The following is a 23,039-nucleotide window of genomic DNA, read 5'->3' as shown; positions in this document are numbered from 1 at the left end:
TCGCTGAAGGACAACCATTCGTTTCTAGAAAATGAGATTCTGAAATCCATGGAGGCAAAAATGTACCGAGATATGCTTGCTAAATCAAGGATATATGCTTTTCTCTGCCAGCCATGAGGTATTTTTGAGGTAGAGATGTGAAAGGATCTTCTGAGACAAAGAAGAGAAGTACTTTTTCTGAAGATGCCTCTGCTCGGCTGCTGACCTCTGCTGGATCAACAGTGGCATCCAGTGGCCAAAAGTCTCAGCACAGACTTCTTTGTCTCTAGGAAGGGTTTCTATTGCTTTGGGTGAAGTAGCAATTCAGAACAAAACCATTTCTGTTGTCTATAACCAAGGATCCCCGAAGACACAGTACTTTGTAATACGAAGTGAAGAACCAAAGGCCATAAAGAAGAAATGGAGGGGGGCTGCTTAAGATTGGCTGTGGTATTTATATTTCCTATGGTATTACTAAAAAGAATGAAAATACAGGAGGGGATGAACGTATGTGTGGGTGGAATTCCTCGGTTTTCACTGCCTCAGAATACTTTAAAAACAAATCAGTGTACAAGATAAAGTATTTTCATCTTAAAACCAAAGAAGTACTGAAACAAATTTCTGTATGTACATTTTATTTCCTAAAGGGCTTAGGAAGGGAAAAATAATGGAATTAGCATGGCTTAATTATACCGTTCAGTCAAATTTCAGTTTCCTTCTGAAGTGTGATTTTTAACACCTGATTGAAGTTTCAATTAACCTATAACAAATTTATAGAAAAGCATTCTAGCCGAGTTCTTTTTTTTTTTTTAAAGGTAGGCTCCAACTCGTGGTCTGAATTCATGACCTTGAGATCAAGACCTGAACTGAGATCAAGACTCAGATGCTTAACCGACCAAGCCACCTAGGCGCCCCCACCCAAGATATTTTCATGTTCCAACTGTTTGACTTAAACTGCTAAAAAAAAAAAAAAAAAGAAAAAAGAAAAAGTGATTTTCGGCAAGATTCCAGCAAATAAAATGCCAGTAAATTCTGACTTGAAAAAAGAAAAGAACTATATTTCCTCAGTGACATAATACAAGGAAACACGGACGATGAACTAATCCTCAAATTTTTATGCTTTTTTTTTTAAAAAGGTTTTATTTATTTGAGAGAGACAGAGCGCACACACACACACACACACACACACACACTCGAGCACAAGTGGCAGGGAGGGGCAGAGGGAGAAGCAGAGTCCCTGCTGAACACGGAGCCTGATGCGGGCTTGTTCCCAGGACTCTGAAATGATGACAGGAGCCAAAGGCAGCTGCTCAACCAACTGAGCCACCCAGGCAACCCTCAAATTTTTATCTTAATTAGACTGTACTCCATCTCTCCAGATCAACAATTAAAAAAAAAAAAAAGTGGGTACCAAGAGGCTCTTCTCTCATGATTTAAATTTGTTCATTTTCTGCTCTATGTTTCTAGCCAAACCCAAAACCACATGGAGCTGGTGCATACATTACTCCCCTTAACTCCCCTGATACATCTCTGGCTGGCTCAGATGCACATCCCAGTTCAGACTCACCTGTTTGGATGAGATGTGGGCAGCATGAACTGAAATTCCACCACACAGGTGTTGTCCTTAAGCTGGCGATGCTGTACACTGTTAAGTTCATAGGCAATATAAGCCCTTCGAACATAAACCTGGTTAAAAAGTAATCCTCAGTAAATACACTTGGAAAACAGAAACTAAGAGATGCTTAACCCAGGAAAAGGATAGTCCTGAGAAGAGGAATGTAATGAGAAGAAGGCTCCGAACATAAATAACTTGCTTCAATTAATAAAGCTCAAGTCTTAAAACTATACCCATGACTACAAACGGAAATAAAACTAGCCCGCCTCTGCTGGACATCTCTGGCTGGGCCATAAACATTTCAGACTAACCCAAACTCAGGAGAAGTTTTGATCATTAGTAAAAGCGAGCATACAGAACTGCAACCATTAATTCATGGCACACAATTATTTCAACAGAAGATAAAAGCAAGTGGCGAGACAAATGAGAGGTACTGGTTCTGAGCCACCTGCAGAGTGAGGGCAAAAGACAGAAACTATTTTTGTACACTTCAACTCTCTGACTATCCTGTATCTTTGTCTTCCCACTCCCCTAAATTATTTTAGATTACTCATACCCCCCAAACCGTAGGCAAGAGCGGTACGACATAACATGACATGATGATCTCACACATACTAACTTGACTCAAGAGTTAAAAAACACAGCAACAGGCTCCGTCACAGCAAAAACCATCAGTCTGACCTTGTGCACTTTACAGCCAATTTGCCAGGCACATGAAATGCTGCATGGGATTCTATCATGGGAGGTACATAGGGAGACTTCTCATTAAGTGATATGAAAGTACTCTAAGACACTTAGATACTTTTAAAATTTGGTATTTAGGGAGTAGGATACATTACATTCTATCCACAGAATACAAATAAAAAGTAAGCCAAAGGAGCTTGCAACAGATTGTAGTGATGCCGTGTTACATAAGATCATCTAAAACACTCCTCTTCTTCATCTTCAAAAAAACATCGACTTGGCAATTTTACAGCAGTATTCAGGGCCTGCAAGTTTTGTGCTTAATGAGGTAGAGTGCTGTAGTGGGAACAGAAAAGGCTTTGAGTTGGCCTGATCTGGATTCAAATACAAACCCTTCCACTTATTATCTACATAAACACGGACAAGTCTCAAATTCAGTCTCACTTTCTTTTTACTTCATGAAGTAATGGTAGGGTTAAATGAGAAAAAAGAGTAAAGCATATTAAACACACACAGCTCATTCAGTGTTAATACTTTCTTTCTCATGACAAAATATTTCCTAAGCGCTGCCTGAAAATTCAGACGATAACTAAAATCTCTCTTTTTTGGCCCAAATCACAAAAATGGTACATGCTCTGGTCAGCCATATGTTTTTTCACTTATTATTTTTTAGGGAATCCTAATTTATTATGAAATGAGTGAATCCAAATTATCTGGAAAGTAGAGACTATTGAAAAATGCTGGCAGCTCTTTTCCTGTGACTGGAGCCCAGAATGGTGATTAGTTCAGCTGAAACACTTGAGTAAAAGCAAGTGTCTGTTTCAGAGGGAAAAAAGACTCTAAAACACCAACCTTAAGGCCAAAAAAAAAGAACTGATACAATACCAAGTGGACAGAAGAAACCTGCTAGAAACCAAAAAAGGTCACATCGGGTTACTATGAAATCTTACCTCCAGAGCTGCCATCCTCACTACCTGGTTGCTGTGGTAGAAGAAGTTTGGTAGGACGTCAAAAATAGACGTTTCAGACAAGATGAGTTTCTGGAAGGCACAGAGACAAGCTTAAACCACTACATCCAAAAGAGAACAATATTTAATTAGTACAATATTTAGCATTTTGAAGCACTCAGAGTAACCCAAGAATTCTGTCTACGAGTGTCATGTATGAAATTTACCTTCTTTGTGCTCCAGCTTCCTTGGCCACAGAATGGGGAAAATAATGATACCTAACCTCAAGGGTCTGTTGTGAGCATGAGAAGAATTAATATATGTAAAATTCTTAAAAGTAATACACTAACAACACATTTATTAATGACCATAATTAATATCCTTCTTGACATATATTCGTACTCAACCTCTCAAATACTGTCTCAATCCTCCACTATGGTAAACCACAGATTAGGACCCCAGCTGAAACCCTCTATTTCAGCTCTGAACCAAATAAACAAGAACATCCTTTCCCCCTCTCTAGGTTCCCCAGAAGGAAATCTGACAGAAACCCTGAAGACTCCCTTGGCTGGACAGAACAGTATTACTTATTTACAGGTAGAAAAATAGAATGTCATTCCTGAGAAAATGATGTTGTCAAAAAGTGATAGTCAAGATCCTTCCAATTAGTAGTAAAATTATCCAATACTATTCTATAAAAGTGGCTCTGTATATAGCTTAATAGTAAGCATTATAATAAAATGAAATTTAAATGACTTAAGTAATTTTGTCCCTAGAACACTAACAACTACCTATTTACACAACGAATTCAAATACCAGACATCAACCAGTGCAACCACTTAATTCTAGCCCAGAATACTTTCTGGATAAAAAGCACAAGAGGTAAAGACTTCAACAGGACACGTCTATCAAGGCTGGACTATTGGATTTTTAAGCTCAACCACAATTCCAATAGCATTTTTATGAAAAAAAAAAAAAATTGTAATTATACATCATTTTAAAAAGTCAAGGCATGAAACCTCACTACACAGAAAATCAAAATAGATCGATTAATTAAATCATACTTAGGAATAAAGGGGACAAGAGTGCACAATGGTAGAAAAGGACTACATGTATACCTGTAAGTTCTCAATGCAAAACTGGTGTCCATACATGTCAATTGCTGAAAGGAAGATGGACTCTACTTGGTTATGGCGAAGCTCATATGACGGCAAATGGGAGGCAATAAGAACCTAGAGTGAGAGCAAAATAAGAGGGATAAGTTCCTGAGGGAGTGATTATTCTAGCCTCCTATTAGGCAGCTCTGATACAAAAGCAATAAATATAAATCTGTAAGTGCAGGCATCAAAGATAAAACAGAGACCAAGTAAAACAACTTCTAGGTCCTGTAACATAAAGCCAATGCCACCAAATACTGCATCTCGGTTGACTCTCACCATGATTTGCGTTGTGGGCAATTTCCCATGGGGGGGGGGGCAGAGGGAGAGAGAGAGAAAACAGCTTCAATCAAGTTCCCTCAGTGCATGTGATTTACCATTGCAAAGCTGCTAGTCCTGGGGACTGCATGACTAGCTGTTAATTGGGAATCGGGTCTGGCAGGGAGCAGCTGTGGGGAAGGTGGAGGCAACAGAGCTGGGCTTCTGCAAATCCGAAATAGGAGGACTAGCGAAAGCTGCTCTGACAGCCCCAGGTATTTGGTTAGTATCAAGGAGAAGGTGTCGGGATGTAACACCAATGCATGTGGGGGCAGTGTCACAAACACACAGGGACACGGTGGGACCTGAATAGTCTCAGCAGGTCACTGAGAGGTTCAATAACTTTGAGTAGCTCAGTGACATGGATACAATTGTGGAGAAAGCAGAAGGTCACTGAACAGCTTCAAATGCCGCTTCCTTTTCAATGCCCATGCACTGAAACACAAAGGGAGCGCCACTTCTTGGCTTCCCTGCTGAAACCTTTTGGAATGGAAATGCAAACTACAGGGTGAAACTAACCGGACTTCTCTAGGGTTGTTCTGATTGCTAGCAACTCGGATTCATTGCATTATCTTTCTGCTTCCCATACTCAATTTTTTCCTACACACTTAAAAAGTTTTCACCTGCTTCTAAGCTCTCTTTGGGGAGCTTAGCTTCCTTTCCTCCACATGACTCTGGTTTACTACTTCATGGCTCCTAGCAAAGGCAGGAAACAGTAACAGAATTTTATAAGGGGGAAAAAGACTTCTATTTCAAAGAGACTCAATGTTAATGTTTTCCTTTCTCTTTAAAAAACATATCACATGAAAACATTTGTTCTGAGGGCAATGAGAAGACATATGTAGAAAATTGTTTGATCTTTGTCAGGTGACCGAGTAAAAGCTCACTATTTCTACGACCACCCAATCTATGAAAACCATTTCTCCTTCCAGATAGCCAACACATGTCCTTACCTGGCGTGCTCGAAGTGCCACTTTGGCGTTGGTGGTCTTACTGAGTTGAGTGAGCTCTGTAAGGATATTTAGCAGCTCATCGGTGAGAGTAGGGTCCCGACCGCACAACTGGTCCTAATTGTTAGTGTGAAAAAAACATATACAAAACCACATTAAAAAGAATTATGGCTAGAACTCTGAAATAGGAAAAGAGGACAAAAACAAAGTGAACATAGCTAGATTAATGAGAAAATGCAAATTTGTTGGGATGCGTGGGTGGCTCAGTCAGTTGAGCCACTGCCTTAGGCTTGGGTCATGATCCCAGAGTCTTGGGATAGGGTTCCACATCGGGCTCCTTGCTCATCAGGGAGCTTGCTTCTCTCTCCGCCTCTGCCTGTCTCTCTGCCTGCTTGTGTGCTCGCTCTCTCGCTCTCTCTCTCTCGGACAAATAAATAAAATCTTAAAAAGAAAGAAAGAAAGAAAATGTGAACTTGTTATTTTTATCCCAAACAATGTAGTCAAGAAGATTCCAGAGGAAGCCACTGCTAAGGAGAAACCTAAATCTCTCAGTCATTCGTATTCAAAATCCTAGTGAATTTCTTCACAAATCCACACTGTACTTTTAATGTGAAGAAAAAATCATCGGAGACCATTTAAAGAGGTCAGGGAATTCGGAGTAAAACATAACAGATGAGGCCTCAGAGTTTTAAGAGGTTTTAAATAATATGGGGACTAAAGGCTTTCCTGTTTCCTCTCCCACTTTTGGAAAGAAGGCAGAATAAGGCAACAGGAACCACTCCTGGTGGTTTTCGTTCCACACACCAAATGTTCAGCATCCCAGGAGGGTGCAAAACAGAAGCACAAGAACAAATTATTCATTTAAAAACATACACTAAATAAAAACACCATCTCATATGCTGACAATTCTATACCCGAAATCATTTATCCTCTTGCTATGCCAGGAATCATTCCAGGATAACTAAACATGGTGAATCCTTGGATTAGAGGGAAAAACCAAGTTCCTACTATACAGTCCACGGGTTTATTCAATTAGGTCCTTCCTCTCCTAAAAGTTAAAAAAAATTTTTTTTTTTTTTTGTTAAGATTTTATTTATTTGACAGACAGAGAGAGGCAGTGAGAGAGGGAACACAAGCAGGGGGAGTGGGAGAAGGAGAAGCAGTCTTCCCGCTGAGCAGGGAGCCCTATGCGGGTGTCAATCCCAGAACGCCGAGATCATGACCAGAGCCGAAGGCAGACGCTTAACAACTGAGCCACCCAGGCACCCCCTAAAAGTTAAAATTTCTTAAGAAAATATCTCTATCATATTTTGAGGAAAATGTTTTTTCTTCAGTGGAATATTAATTTATTCCCTAAATTCATCCGTTATCCACATAATTTTCACTTAAGCTGAGAAAAGTGCAGATGCAGTTTTTAGAAATGTCTGTCCTTTTCTGAACTTTACAGAGCTATTTATAGAAGTTCCTCACACCACATATAAAATATACATATTTACACCTAGTTCCTCTACTTGGGAGTTTGAAATTAACTGCCTTTATATTGTAGTGAATTTTTATTCTCCCTCTACTACCAACAGGATATGAAAGATGACCAGATCCCTGAAAGGCTTGCTGTTGCTGCCTTTTGATCTTCTTCCTACCCTGATTATCAGCATCTTCTCTGAAGAATCTCTATGTCATACTTACCTTCCTCATCTCGGGCATACTCTTGATAGTTCCCTACTTGCCTTCCACATCACAGGGTAAACAGTTCTAGAGTACTCAGCATGACTATGCTGGGAAAAAGGCTTCCCAAACATTTTCTTTCTTTTTTTAAAAGACTTTATGTATTTATTTATTTGAGAGAGAGTGTATGTGCAAAGAATCTCAAGCAGACTCCATACTGAGTGCAGAGCCCAGTGGGGGCTCGATCTCACAGCCCTGAGGTCCTGACCTGAGCCAAAACCAAGGGTGGAACACTCACCCAACCAGGCAATCCAGATTCCCTTTCTCAAACATTCTGAAACACGAAATACTTTCTGGTTCTCCAATCCACCAACCAGAAGTTGCTCCAAGAGTCCAGAGTTGTAAAACACATGATGGGATTTATAGTTAAGGAAGTGCAAGTATTGTTTTCACCTGCTAATCACAGGTAACTCACTGATGGGAATGGGAAGTTCCACCTGTTTAGTGCAGGGAATTCACTGACCTGAGAGGGGAGGAGAGAAGCAGCTAATAGGTGACTATAAATCCAGGGTTCAATTGAGCATGGAGTCAGAGACCAGAGGGCCTCTCCACCTACTGCAGGGCATACAAAGGAGGGAGAAAAATGCAGCTAAGTTGCATCTTTTGTTGAGAACAAAGGAGCAAAAAAGAATTTCAAAGGAATACATAAAATGACCAGGGACAGACCACAGGAAGACAGAAGAACAGACAGGGAACAGCAGATAGGGAAACCAAGGCAAGTTTTTCCTATGAAATCCCTCTTTTCCTAATATTCCTAATAGAGAAAAATATTCCTTTCTGAGGTTCTTACTGCATTCATCAGAAAGACCCACTGAAAGATCTAAAAGCCTAACAGGTGTCCTCAGTAATGAAACTCAGCTGCTCTGCAAACAGCCAGACTCAAGTCTCAACATCTAACAACAAAATAAAACACGACAAAATAAGAACATTAGCTACCTACTTTTATCAGACACAACAGCTTTGATATGGAATGTTTTCCCTTGAAAGGAAACCTAGGTTTACCTTTTGAGATGAAACTAAAATATATACCCAAAAATGAAGCTATCCTCTTGTCTAACTATAGATCCTGTTCTAACTTAACACAGAAAACCACTTTTTTTAAAAAGCCAATTTTTTTTTTTTTGGGGTCTCCTCTTTCCTCTATGAGAGAAAAGGAAGGAGAAGGGGGTAGTAAAAAAGAAACAGTATCCAAAAGAAAAGTGAACTATGGAGATTTAAAAAAAATAACTGGGAAGTAATTATTCATTCACAATCACCAGCTCACAGTCCTCCCGGGCTCCTTGTAATAAAGTACAGAAACCAAACCGTGGGACAAGAAGCAGCAAATACAGTATCAATAAACCATTACCTCCATTAGTTTATCCTGACTTGGATTTTCCATTCAAATACTATTTTCTCCATTGTCATCATGAGTACTTAGAAAAAGACTGACATTAGAAAATCACATATAAGATAACCTTCTCGGGGCGCCTGGGTGGCTCAGTGGGTTAAGCCACTGCCTTCGGCTCAGGTCATGATCTCAGGGTCCTGGGATCAAGTCCCACATCAGGTTCTCTGCTCAGCAGGGAGCCTGCTTCCTCCTCTCTCTCTGCCTGCTTCTCTGCCTACTTGTGATCTCTGTCTGTCAAATAAATAAATAAAATCTTTAAAAAAAAAAAAAAAAAAAAAAGATGACCTTCTCAACTTTCTCTTGTCCTTGACCTGGACAATGTTCAGGTCCTAAAAGAAACCGCCAGGGACTAAAGGCCATTTTAATAGTTTATGGCCCTCTAGCCTAGAGACAGCCTTCCAATGGGAAGCCCAAAATCATCACCTAATTCTGGTGAACACTTTGTAACAATGACATTAAATAGTGACTATATCAGCAGATGTGTTTCCTCAATATAAAGAGGTTCTTTTAATGAGCCTACCTGCTGGTTCTGGAATTACAGGTTACTTGCATAAATTTGTAGGCCACAGTTAACAGAATTATTCAGTAATGGTTAAGACTGGTATCACACACTTACTTCTTATATTTACTCTTAACCTGGATGATGGCTAACAACAGGGAATATTTCAGATTTACAGAAATTTAACGAGCATGCTTAAGTGTCAAAACCATCCAAGTTATGCAGCTGACTGCCAGGACAGCCCAACATAATCCAACTTGATCTCAGCATCCTAAGATTTGAAGGCAATTCAAAACCGATTGTGACTGATGTGTAATGCTCTCACGACACTATTGCTCAGGTGGGTGAGGCACTAACCCCCAAATCAGCAATGGACTAGTAATTTCTTCCAGTCACAGGTGGACTTTTTGACATTCCAAGGATGTCATGGGACAGGTTTAACAAGACATTGTTAATATCACCCTTGTTCAGTAAACTTGGGTTCACAGAGAATGACCACTTCCTTATTTACACACTGGATAAAACTATTTGCAGTCATGTTAAGAGGAAGAAGGCGAGGCTCCTCATCTAAACCAAATCAGAGGCTCACAGGCCCCAGCATTACTCATGAGGAGCATGGTTTGTATCATGTTCATGTGGATCATTCCAGTAGTGAGGGGAGGACTACTCAGCATCAAGGTGGCTGACTACTGGATACTTCGCCATCTCGACCGCTGCTACAAGGATGTTGATACTTTTTATTGGTGCCAAACTGCTTAATTTGGCTACACAACCTCTTAAATAAGGGCACCTAGGTGGCTCAGTTGGTTAAGCAACCAACTCTTAATTTTAGCTCAGGTCTCCATCTCAGGGTGGTGAGGCAGAGCCCCGTGTCTCATTAAGACTCTTTCTCTCCTCCCCCTGCCCCTCCCCACTTGAGCTCTCTCTTAAAAAGAAAAAAAAAAAAAACATAATAACCTCTTAAGTAAAGCTTTCATAAAAATAAATTTGGTCTTCCAGCCTTCGGTTTTAATCAAGGCACCATGTTCCTCCAAATGGACAAAAAAATGATGAGACTAGCATTTTCCTTGGTATTCTACTTTCCAGATTGGGGGAAGATTAGAACAAATTTGCTCCAGAGTCCTTGAAGCAAGTTAGTACTAGGCACTATGTTAATACATGCCTGGAGGCGATGAGGGCTTCTTTGGAGCAGCAGCCCACATTTTCTAACACTGATTCACAGAAACCTGATTGTCTTGATCCCTCCCTCTAGGTTCAAAAGCCCAGAAATCATCATCTAGCTCAGCAAAGCACACCATGAACAATTCTACTTCTAGAAAGCAAAGATTGAAATGCCGGGCACATAACCATCAATCAGGAAGCCAAGGTAAGCAGAGAAAGGGGAAGTGGTAGAGAACACAAGCTAGGGAATTCAAATGCTACCATGTGCAGGTGATATCTATAAAAGACAGACCTAGAGAAAGAGTGAGCCAAGCCAGTAAAATAGCTCTTACCAGCCACCAACATTAATGTAGACATGGGGCGGGGTGATGGCTGTGAGACCTGACCATTACCAGGGAAGGAATGTGGAGACCCACATCTGGTATTCAGTAGTATCAGGTCAGAAGGGAGTACCTTTTGAGCTCTCGTTCCTGCTGCATAGGACATGGCTAGCTGACCCTCAGCTCGAGCATATCAATTAACTTCTTGTTTTCCAAATCTCTAGGATAAGATGACAGCAACTGATATTTCAAAAGAAATTCAATGATATGAAAGCCTACAGATCCTACTTTGTTTACTGAGTTTGGGTTTGTTGTTTTTGTTTTAAGAAAAATGTGAAATGCCGAAATAAAGAGAAGGACAAATCCATCTTTCTGGTTCACATCTTCAACCTTTTCCTCCTCCTCTTCCTCCTCCCTCTCCCTGACTCCTCCGCATCCACCCTATTCATCCAAACCCAAATACTAACAACAGCTCTTTTCTCCAAAGAGCTCAGCCTGTTGGAAAGAAAGTTGGGGCACTATCCATGCAGGTAAGAAGTAATCAGGATGACAAGGTGGGGAAAAAAGAACAGCAGCAAGTCAGAGTTCCATTGGCTTCTGCCTGTCCTGACTGGCAAAAGCAAAAAGCAAAGCCTCAAACCAGTTCTCTGACAGGGCCCAACGCCTCTGCAGCACCCCCCGTGTAATTACACACTTGAGTGACTGGACTCTGAAGAAAATTGAAGGCCTGAGCTCCGAACAGCTGCCATTTTCTCTCTCCATCACACCAGCGTGATTACTTGAGAAATGAACAGCCCCGGCTCAAAGCTACTCCAGAATTCTCAGAGGAAATATGGCTCCGTGTTCCAATAATGAGATTCTTAAGGCAAGCGTTACTTACAATCACTCCGCAAAAGGAGCGAGCCGAGCCCCTATATCTTACAAATTAGAATTTAAGAAACCCAGCGACAGTCTTGGACGATCATTACTCTTCTGCTGCTCCAAGGATTCTGGGCTTTGGTCTATTTTTAGTGCAGAAAACTGTTAAGTCCTTAAAAAGGTAATCATAATAAAATGAAAACTCACCATCATTAGCTCCCTAAAAAGGCAAATATACCCCATTTTAGGTCCAAACTGAGAGATTCTTCCACTCCCTCATTACCCTTTTTTGCCAGAAAGTCTTGTTTTATCCAAATGAAAATTAGCAATCCTTGTATTGAAATAAAAAAAACAACAAAAACAGTAACAACAACCAACTAACTGGTCAGAGATTTCTTCCTCTGTTTGACTGAGAAAAAAAAAAATCAGCAAATTGCCATAGATAAAAGCACTTCTTTGTCAAAACCTGTCACTTAGGGGAGTTGAAGTATTATATAGTGCTGATACATATTTTTTCCTTTCAAATGTGTCTTCTGATTTCCCCACCATCTAGCCATTCTAGGGTAGCAAAGGTAATGAACTCTCCCTATAATTACATGTTTTTAGAAGTGGCTATTCTAAAAAAATGTTATATCCTTGAGAGTTAACCAGGCTAGGCATATATGAAGTTGTGGCACTGCTCTTAACCAGAAATGTGAGCTAATTAGTTTCCCTTTATTCTGAACTATGAAATAAAAAACCACAGTGACGATTTATAGTTTTATTTTTTTTTTCCCTCCAAGAAGAATGATGGAATCAAGGTACCAAGAATGCCAATTCCACAAAGGAACAAGCGAGGAAATTCTAGGAGTGAAAGGTACTTTGGTCCCCCAAAAAGACCAACAGACAGTAGCCAGGCAGTTAATTGTTCATGGGGTAGGGACTCTAAGAATAGTCCTATTGTTCTCTGATTCCTAGAACTAACTCAACTGGAAAACTCTAGGAGTGAAGGACTTACAAACCATCTTTTAAAATCCTTAAGTTCAAAGTCCACAGAACTTTTACCCATTGGTCAAATGTATATTAATTCTAATCACATTTACTAGTCTCACCTCTATTTGCCACTTTCTACTAATTCTCGTATTATGTGGTTATGGGGACAAAAGCATATATCCATTACCAGTACAAGAATCTGAGCTTAGGGTTCCATGTAAGTAAAAGAGAAAGGGACCCAAAGAAGTTGCAGAGTAAATTTAAATTTCTTTGGTGGGAGGGGCAGTACTGAAATTTTAACACTACATTTTGTTCTTAAGTTTTGTTCTTAAGTTTTGGGACTTAAGAGCCCTTGCAGATACCCATGGAACAAACAAGAGTTATCATGACAAAGTATACTGGCTAGGGGCGCCTGGGTGGCTCAGTGGGTTAAAGCCTCTGCCTTCAGCTCAGGTCGGGATCCCAGGATGCTGGGATCGGGCTCTCTGCTCAGCAGGAAGCCTGCTTCCTCCTCTCTCTCTCTGCCTGCTTTTCTGCCTACTTGTGATCTCCATCTGTCAAATAAGTAAATAAAATCTTAAAAAAAAAAAAAAAGTATACTGGCTAGGTAAGAGTACATTTTAAAGCTACTGTCACAAGTGACAGCAGGAATGGGGAAGCACAAGGCATCTCTAAACAGAGTCAAGAGATCAGAGTTCCTATGTGTGACTGCATACACAATAGCCAGAACAATCTTCTCCTGACTAGGGCAGGTTCCTTCAGGTCAAGGACAGAGGGAGAGGGTAAGAAAATGGTTCACCGACAACCCAAGCACCACTCATCCCCCAATTACAAAAAGACAAGGAGCTTTTCCTCTGACCACAGAACCTCAGGAGGAGAAATGCTTTCTTCACATCAACCATCCTTACAGGTTTTGAAAAACGGTACTCACGATAAGCATTGTGACCAGAAGATTCTTCTTGGTGACTTGGGCATGAGAGAAGATATAGTTCAGTACAGTGTTCATGTCACTCTTGTTCTCTTCTCGAAGGGCGAACACACATTTGTCGTAGTGACCTGCAAGCAGCAAAAAGAACTGGTCCTCATCCATTGGGTGAATGTTCACAGTTACCTGCTATTTTTTTATAGCCTTCACCTGATAAGCAGTGAGAGGAAACATCCTAAGAATTTTCTTGGATGAATTTGTACAGAATTGGCAGTGAGGTTTAGTAAAAGAAACGCTGGACTAGGAGTCCAGCAATCTGGTCTAAGACCGGGGCTCATAACCTAGCTCTGTTACCAATTTCCTTTGTGCTCCTTGGCAAATCACTTTACCTCTCTGAGTCTCATTTTCATCCTGCCCCACCCACCCACCCACCCACCCCGCCCCCCCGGCCCTCAAAAGGAGTGGAGGAAAAGTGGGTCTTAGAGTCTGGGTGGCTGGTGATAATTCCAACCCCCATCCTTACTCTAAACTCTCTCATTTAGCTTCCTGAAATGATTTCCTTAGCAGGAAGGGTTCTGCTGCTTAAAAAGCTTGATGATCTTTAAAGTCAGCCCCCAGCTTAAGTTTCTGGTTTCATGTTTGACTCACTGAAAATGTTTCACCCTACCTATAAGGAACAGTTTTAGCTCAAAAATAAAAACCATACTAACCTGTCAATATCTACAAGAGGGGACAGTTGCTACCTCTGAAATCAACATTTTGCCCCGTAAATACATGAAACAGCTAAGCAATGCCTAGGCTTCCAAATCCAAACTAAGGCAGAGATCAAGGAGAACCCTGAATTAAGTCAAAAGGTCTGTAGGGAGGGTATGGTTATGCATATTTTCACTGGCCCTTCATAATGCCACCAGGGGCAGGTTAGTTCTAGCCAGAAAAGCTATGCTTTGCAACAGAAGCATAAGCTTCAGCTGTACTATAGTGATATCCACCATGGGATACAATATCAGTTCTTCAGAAAACAGCTTACCTCAGAATTAAATTTCCAAGTAAAGGAGAATTAGCATTCAAAAGGTCTCAAGGTCAGAATTTTATGAAATCGTGACAACACTAAAGGATTAATTACCTCAGTTCAGATTCCATGTTAAGTTACAAACCAGAACAGTTCCACTGTAATACCATGGATTCCTAGAATACTGAGCACATTCAGTCAGGGTTAACTTTGCTGTGTTTTAAATATTAGAGACTGACATGAGGTGTTTTGTTTTGTTTTGTTCTTTTTCTTCCCCAAAATGAAACTAAATGTATTTGAATAACAGTGGGCTACAATATTTAGGAGCTGAAAATTTCCTACAAGACCCATTGAGAACAAATAGAGGCCATTTAAGAACTGGTTGGCCTATCCATATTCATACTTTCTCCAACCAAGACAGCTGTGAAGAGACAACAGAAATATGTCTTGGTAAAGGGATTTACTAGGACCAGGAGAAATAAAAAAACTATTTACCCAGGGAAGAGACAGCAAAGATCCTAAGCAGAAAGAAAGCAATGATACCAGCTTATCTTTTTAAAAAAATTTTATGGTGAAACATATATGCAGAAGAATAAACACCCTGGTAACTACCATCTATCTTATAACATTTTTAATGATCTTTGAAGGATCCTACGTGCGCCCATCAGAAATAACTAAGCTGAATTTCATGTTACTCATTCTTTGACTTTTCTTTTCCTTTTTTTTTTTTTTTAATTTAAAGATTTTATTTATTTATTTGACAGACAGAGATCACAAGTAGGCAGAGAGTCAGGCAGAGAGAGAGAGTAAAGCAGGCTCTCCGCTGAACAGACAGCCCAATGCAGGGATCGATCCCAGGACCCTGAGATCATGACCTGAGCTGAAGGCAGCGGCTTAATCCACTGAGCCACCTAGGCGCCCCTCTTTGACTTTTCTTTACATTTATTCTATTTATCTCTCAATGTTACATTCTTGAAATTTATCCTTTTGTTCCTATGTGTAACTTGGTTCATCTACTTTCACTGTACAGTAATCCATTGTAGGAATATACTAGAACTCAATTATCTATCCTACTTATCTAAGTTCTAATTGTTTCCTGTCTTTTTTGCTATTATGAACAATGCTACCACGAGTAGGCCTTATACGTAAGAGTTTCTCTAGAGTCTTATTATCTAAGAGTAAATTGCTAGGTTGAAGAGATTTTTGTGTTTTTTTTTAAGATTTTATTTATTTATTTGACAGAGAGATAAAACCAGAGAGCACAAGCAGGGGGAATGGCAGAGGGAGAGGGAGAAACAGGCTCTGCACTGAGCAGGGAGCCTGATGTGGGGGGCTTGAACCCAGGACCCTAGGATCATGATCTGAACCAAAGGCAGATGCTTAACCATCTGAGCCATCCAGGCGCCCAGTTGAAGAGTATTTTAAAAAGTTCAACTCTATTAGGTTCTGCTGAACTTTTCCAAAGTGGTTTGTACTTTGGAAATTTGCACTGTCGCTCATAGAAGATGTGGAAGATACTGACTTTTTAATTTTTGCCAGACTCATTTTTCCTCACATTTCACTAATTACTAATGAGCTTGAACGTCTTTTCATACATTTATGGATCATTTGTATTCTCCCTTTTGTGAATTATCTTTTGCCCATTTTTCTATGAGGTTGTCTTTTACTAACACCCTTTGTTAGGTGCAGGTTTTGTAATACCTTCTCCCACCTTGTGGCTTATTTTTCAGTCTCTTTTTGGGATCTTTTCATGAATAGATGCTCTTAAGTAGGGTCAAAATAATCAGCTTTTTCCTGCATAGTTTGTACCTTGTGTGCCTTCTACGACAAAATCTTCCCTACCTTGAGGTCATGAGACTATTCTCCTAAAAATTTAGTAGTTTTGCCTTTATAGAACATGTTTAAGTCTTTAATTTTAATTCATCTGGAATTGATTTCTGTGTATATGATTTAAGGTAGGGATTCAATTTCTTTTTTGGTGTTGTAAATAAATAAGACATTGCAGTAGTATATCATTTCCTGAAAAGTCTATCCTTTGCTCATGATCTATAATGCCTGTTGTGTTATAATGTAAATTTTCATAATTCCATCAGTCTATTAAGCTGTCCCTACACTAGTATCACAATCTCTTCATTAATATGAGTTTATATTAAATCTTGATATTTGACTGGAAAAATCCCCCACCTTGTATTTCTTTAGAAGTGTCTTGGTTATCGTCAGATTTATCTTTCATGCACATTTTAGAATTAGCTCAACAAATTCCATGGATATTCCCTACTAGGATTTTTGCTGGAACATCAACAAATCTATAGATGAATTCAGGAAGAACCAATACTTTGTAAGTATATATTAATCTAAGACTGTGATATTTATTTAGATCTTTATTATTGTTTACTCATTATAATTTTCTTCCAAAGAGGCTTGTATATTTTTTGTTAGACTTATTCCTTAGTATTCCATATTTTGGGTTGCTATTTTAAATGGCCTACTTTTCTAAACTGCTCTTCCAAACAACTGTTGTACTATAGAGATATACAAAATTCAAACATATATTGGATTTTATATATTGACTTTTGCATTCGACAACCTTGTTAGACTTTAATTCTAATAATAAATATGTGGATATTTTGAGGTTTTTCAGGTAGACATCATATCTAATAGTGGCAGATATATTCCCTACTCCTTTCTAGTTCTCATAGCTTTAAGTGCTTTTTATCTTACTGCACCAGCTCAAACATTTAATATGATGCTAAACAGCAGTGAGAGCCAGTGCCCTTGTCTTACTTCTACCTCAAAGGGTATGCTCTCAACAATACTTTTAATTTTAACAGTATGCATAAAGTTTCCTATGGATTTTTTTCTGGGGGAACTTCACATGTTTAAAGAAGTTCCATTTTATTCATCATTTGCTAAGAGTTTATTTATCATGAATGAATATTAAATTCTGTGAAATGTTCCCCCCCAATATCTTTAGATGACCATGGTTCTTCCTCTTTGAATCTCCTAGATGATAAATTATAGTAGTTGGTTTTTCCAATATTAATCAAGCTTGCAGTAGTGGGATAAAGAAACTTTGGTTGTGATGTATTATTTTATACATTGATGGATTTAGTTTGCTAATTTTCATTTGAGTATTTTTGCTGTTTACGGGTGATGCAAAAGAAAGCAAAACCTGTAAGAAAACATTAAGTAGTATTTCAAATTCTATGATGTTTCACTGCCACCTTGTGGCAAGAAGCAGTATCAGCAGAACGCCACTTTTAAAATCCCAGTTTCACATTTAGAGACTTTATACATCATTTAATGAAGCTCTTCAGAGAAAGCCAGGGATAAATTCCACTGAAATGATACACTGAAAAGTAGTGGAAAATCTGAGCCCTTTTCAGATGACTGTGGCTCAATCCGTGGATTAGCTGCCAAGAGGCAAGCTCTTCAGATAGAGTTTTTCAATTTCAGCCTGGTCATGACTCAACCAACTCTCGCTAAACAAGGTCAAGATGACATCAACAGGGAATACTAATCTCTACTAGAAAAATTATTGCCGCTCTTTCCCAGAAGCACTACCAGAGTCACAATCTCATCAAACTGTTTTGTTATCCTTTCTTGGGCACTAGTGGGATATGGAGGTTTCGTTTTTAAGGAAAGGGTGACAGGAGGACGAGTTTTGTTCATGTCCGGGTGTTAGTGACAGGGAGAACTGGCTCAGCGGCTGCACAGTCCTACAGGGAAGCCTTTTCAGAAACACAGTCCTCAGGAACAGGCTTACCATTCTGGAACTGGGTCTCTACTCGCAGATACTGCCGCAGCAGATCCATCACCACAGCCTTCATGTGGCCTCGGATGCCACTTCGGTACCTAGGCAGCCGGAAAAAAAGTCTCCACTGAAAAACCCTACAGACCGACATGATTAAATAACAGACTATTTAAATAATAAGCCCAGAGTCCAGGTTCACCTTCTAGATTTTCTACTGCACCGCTTTCCCTCTAAATTCTAGAACAGGGCAGGGGCCAGCCTAAAATCAACTAACTGGATCAACTTAAATTCTAAGCCTAAGATATCTGAGATATCTGTCTAGACAAGGTTTTTTGTTTTTGCTTTTTTTAATTAAGAGAGAGAGGAAAAAAGGAGGACAAAACAACCCCCCCCCAAACCACTTGCTAGCCCCACCTAACAGAACTTGATTCAGTTCCCACTGCTAAGTAGAAATGATCACTACACTCCTGAAATGGCTAAGGGCTATCTGAAAAATTTGTGAGCATCTCAAAGTTGAAAATGTTCTGTCAATGTTCCTTCAGTCCAACAGTTGGCTCCATAAGCTGAGAAGAATGAATGTTGTACTCAACCCTATGCCAGAAGAAAAATCGGGAGTTTCATCAAAATTGCAAGGAAAAAGAAAGCGATTGAAATTTCTGTGACTTAATACTCAACAGAATGATGCAGACTAGAAAGAAGTCATCAGGAATATTTTAGCTCACAATTCTAAGATGTAGAAGATACAAGGTATTTTCTAAGATACAAGTGCTAATTTCTCTAGTCAAACCTGAGGTAAATCTCTCGGTGACCACTTAGAAGAAAGGAATCTTTCTTCTGGAGTTACATGTAACTACCTCTGTACCAGCTGGACAATGCTCTGGGTGTTCATGAAGAAGACTTCCCGCTCAGATTTCCGGTTCAATGTAGCTGCATGGCTATCTAGGATGTTGGCAATCTAAAGCAGAAGAAAGAGGAAAAAAATGAACCCAACCCAACAAAGGGACCCAAAGTATTAGCCTTTGTAGGATCGCCACCAGTAATCTCAATTATAACATGATCACGTCTATCTTTAATGTGTTGGGAATAGCTGGATGTTACTGGGCATAGTTTTAGAGGCTTGTGTTAAATGAGCAACTTTTATTTCTTTTCACCCTTTCCCAGATGAACTAATGAGTGTATCACAAAAGCTACCACCCTACCAGAGGCCCTTGATAGGCAGGATATACTTATGGTCATGGTCCGTACTTTATCCCCTACTTGCCTAGCTTAACTCCCTAATGTAAATTAGCAAAGGATAAGGAGCATGCTGCCAGTGTGGTAAGGAAGTCATTGCTAATAAAACTACAAATATCCCTCTACTTTACATTCACAAAATTCCTCTGATTAGAGCACAGGCCCAAGAATAAACCTCTATGAAATACATCGCCAATAAGTTTTCCTCATAACCACAAACACTTTACATTTTACATCTAGTACTTTTGTTATTGGGCTTATATCCTGAGACACTTTTGTGAAGGGCACAACACTCAAGACTTCAAAAGCACAAGCTCCAGAGAAAGGATCCAACCAGGAAGGAATCTTAGAACGTGAACTCCAGAACTGGTAGCTAGTAGAGAATGACAGTGTCACTCTCTAAATACCTGCTGGCTGGGAAACTGACAGAGGACTGATGTGATGTTGCTAGCGTACTGAGCCATTTCCTTCTTGATAGACTTCTCCACGTTGGGGGGAATACGGCCAGAGACACTGGTCATGATATCTTGCAATTCTAGGAGGGGCAAGGAGGGATCTCTGAGGGTCTTCATCAACCGCTCTACCCAGTCTTTTACCTGAGAAGAAAGTAATAAAATAAGATCCAGACAAAATTAACACAATCCCTCAAATAAAGTGATACATCTGAATTCAGTACCATACAGTATTTACTGTGAAACTCTAATACAGGCATCTAACACTGCCCTTTTTCCCTGGTTTAAATCCCAATTAAATGTGAAGTCAGTAACACAGATAAGCAGCAAGGATTTAAAGACTTCAAATCCCATAAATCAAGGTCTCAGGCCAAACAACTCTCTTTCCCTCCCTCTAAATCCTCATGTGATTTTTAAACTATCTTGGAGAACAGGTACCCTATTTGTACATTCTTTCCCCAACAGAAGTGATTCGTACCCTGCTGCTAAAAAAAGGATCTGGAAGGCAGTATCCATTCATTACGTTGACCAGATTATCCAGGACATAGTGGAACACTCGATGGAGCTTCTCGCCTCTGAGGGCCGTGCTCTGGATCCGTGGTAAACTACCCGTGTGAAGCTCAGCCTGCCAATGCCAATGAGAAAGCAAGTCACCCACTACCTTCTATGCAGCTTACACACACACCACTGCAACTCAGATTCATCATTCACAATCAAGAAGTCCCTTTATCGTATGCAGCTACAAGGAGAGAAGTCAGTGGACGGTGTGTCATGAAGAAATCATAGAATCTTAGCATCGTAGTAATTCTTGCGAAGTCTAATTCCATAACACTACAGGCACAAATACAAGGCAGGAGATCAGAGGGAAAGCAGCTTAAGAAAAGAAAAGCTTAAGAAAACTAAGCACTGAAATCATCTGCCCCTCCAAGCTACCCCTACCATGTAATCAGCTCTTGGAGAGCAAAATTAAAAGTACCTTCCTACTCACCTGTTGGACTTTGCTGGGGTTGTCCAACTGCATTTTGGCTATTACGCAGCCAGGGTCAAGAGCTGCTCCAGGCCGTTTGACATAATGGATACAGCCAGACTCTGCAGCTGTTAAAGTCATTACCATCTTCATCACCTATAATGAAAAAAATAAAATTAGAGTTTACCCTCTCTTTACACAGATGAATGATTTAGAGGAGCTAGTTTTTCCCTCAGCATCTAAGTCATACTAGCTCTAAATCAGTCCAGAAAAATGAGAAACCTGAAACCTCCAAGAGCATACAGGAAGGCAATTAGAAAACCTCTCAGTACCTAGTTTTAGGGATTAAGGACAGCTACTAACATTTCTTATTTCTAATGTTGAAACTGATTTTGCCATAGTTTGTGTTTTATTTATTTTTTTAAGATTTTATTTATTTTTTTGAGACAGACAGACAGACACACACACACACACACACACACACACAGTGAGAGAGGGAACACAAGCAGAGAGAGAAGCAGCCTTCCTACCAAACGACGAGCCTGATGCAGGATCCCAGGACCTTGGGATCATGATCTGAGCCGAAGGAAGCTGCTTAATGACTGAGCCACCCAGGTGCCTCTGTTTTACTTGTTTTATTCTTAGACTGATTAACGATTTAGCCTCCTCATACCCATGGATTTAGGTGCTCAGTCTGTCCACCTCAGATTCCCATGCCAAAACCTGAGAGTCATTCTTTACTCCTCTTTCTCCCTAACCCAATTACTGAGGCCAGCCAAGGACCTCTTCTAAATATCTCTCAGAAATATCTTCCTCTCTTGCCATCTCTTTGGTTTAGGCCCTCACCATGTTTGGCCTAGAGTACTTGAAAAACCTCCCAGCAGAATACCCTACCTGCTACACATCTTCAACAAGGTCACTAAATGCAATCATTCTAGAGTCCAAATCTCAGTGTGTCACTCTTCTGTACAAAATCCTTCAGGGACTCCTCACTGCCTCCAGGACAGTAGCAACATCTTGGTATGTCTCATAAGGTCCTTAATGACCAAGTTCTGATTACTTATTTAGCATCTTGGCTTGCCACTTCCCATTTAACCTTAGTCCATTCTCAAGCAGTACAATATGCCCTTGCAGTTCCCTAAATATACTACACTCTCTTCTGTGCCTTTGCACACTTCCCTTTCCACATTCACCGTGCCCTTCTTCACCTGGTAATACCATCTACCTTTCAAAAGTAAGATCGAAGTCCTCTCTCTTTCAGAAGTCCTCCCCTACTACCCATCACATAAACCAGCTGCACCCCAGTCTGGGTTAAGTGGCCCCTGAACTCTGTGCTTAGCTCACTCAGAATCCATATTTCATTACTTGTCTGTTTTGCGGCCCCACTCCACCTATCATATTTCTTTTCTGTATAACCTGCACTTAGCATGATTCCTGACTCAGTAAGTGCTGCTGCTCAGTATCTATCTTCGGAGGAAAAGATTGCTCATCTGTCAAAGAAAAACTGTGAGCTTCTTGTTATTTTTATTTATTTTTAAAGATTTTATTTGACAGAAAGAGACCACAAGTAGGCAGAGAGACAGGCAGAGAAAGAGGGGGAAGCAGACTCCCCGCTGAGCAGAGAGCCTGAGGTAGGGCTCGATCCCAGGACCCTGAGATCATGACCTGAGCTGAAGGCAGACGCTTAACCCACTGAGCCACCCAGGCGCCCCTCTTATTTGTTTTTAAAATTGTATTCATAAGCCAATTAAACCAACTAATGCTTTTTACTTTCTATTTTCTATTTCTTTTCTGTTACTCTTCAGTCTTAGTCCACCCCAGCATATACTCTTCCTATCTTCCTTCCCATACTCTGAGTGTCCCGTCCCCACCCTGACCTCAATCTCAGCGTAGCACTGGCCAGCAAACACATGGCCTCCATCTTCCACAATGTACTGGATTAATTTCCCAGCAGAAGGCGAGCGCAACACAGAAGGGTCATTTTCCTTCTCAAACACACAGGTCTTATTGCCGATTGTGATGCGATACCTAGGAGATAAAGAGGAGTATGTAAGCCAATAAAGCACCTTGGGTTGTAAAAGAGAATGGTAGAATGATGTCAATCTTAAATAAAAGAAAAACACA

General features: G+C 40.1%; 1 protein-coding gene across 9 annotated transcripts in view; it reads right to left on the bottom strand.

Annotated features, from left to right (window-relative positions):
- Nucleotides 1–23,039, bottom strand: part of ACACA (acetyl-CoA carboxylase alpha) — a 285,383-nt gene that overhangs the window by 129,955 nt on the left and 132,389 nt on the right. For all 9 annotated transcript variants that reach the window (XM_032319427.1, XM_032319429.1, XM_032319428.1 and 6 more), the window contains 11 exons: nt 22,793–22,943; nt 20,937–21,071; nt 20,427–20,573; nt 19,904–20,092; nt 19,118–19,218; nt 18,276–18,364; nt 13,507–13,631; nt 5,654–5,767; nt 4,344–4,457; nt 3,229–3,318; nt 1,547–1,665 (listed from right to left, as the gene is read on the bottom strand). In XM_032319427.1, coding sequence (XP_032175318.1) covers nt 1,547–1,665; nt 3,229–3,318; nt 4,344–4,457; nt 5,654–5,767; nt 13,507–13,631; nt 18,276–18,364; nt 19,118–19,218; nt 19,904–20,092; nt 20,427–20,573; nt 20,937–21,071; nt 22,793–22,943 — 1,374 coding nt within the window. The remainder of the gene's footprint in view (nt 1–1,546; nt 1,666–3,228; nt 3,319–4,343; nt 4,458–5,653; nt 5,768–13,506; nt 13,632–18,275; nt 18,365–19,117; nt 19,219–19,903; nt 20,093–20,426; nt 20,574–20,936; nt 21,072–22,792; nt 22,944–23,039) is intronic.

Source organism: Mustela erminea, chromosome 18, assembly GCF_009829155.1.
Source record: "Mustela erminea isolate mMusErm1 chromosome 18, mMusErm1.Pri, whole genome shotgun sequence".
Classification (NCBI taxonomy): domain Eukaryota; kingdom Metazoa; phylum Chordata; class Mammalia; order Carnivora; family Mustelidae; genus Mustela; species Mustela erminea.
The sequence above is the reverse complement of the archived record's forward strand: the minus strand, read 5'-3'. Positions and strand labels throughout refer to the sequence as shown.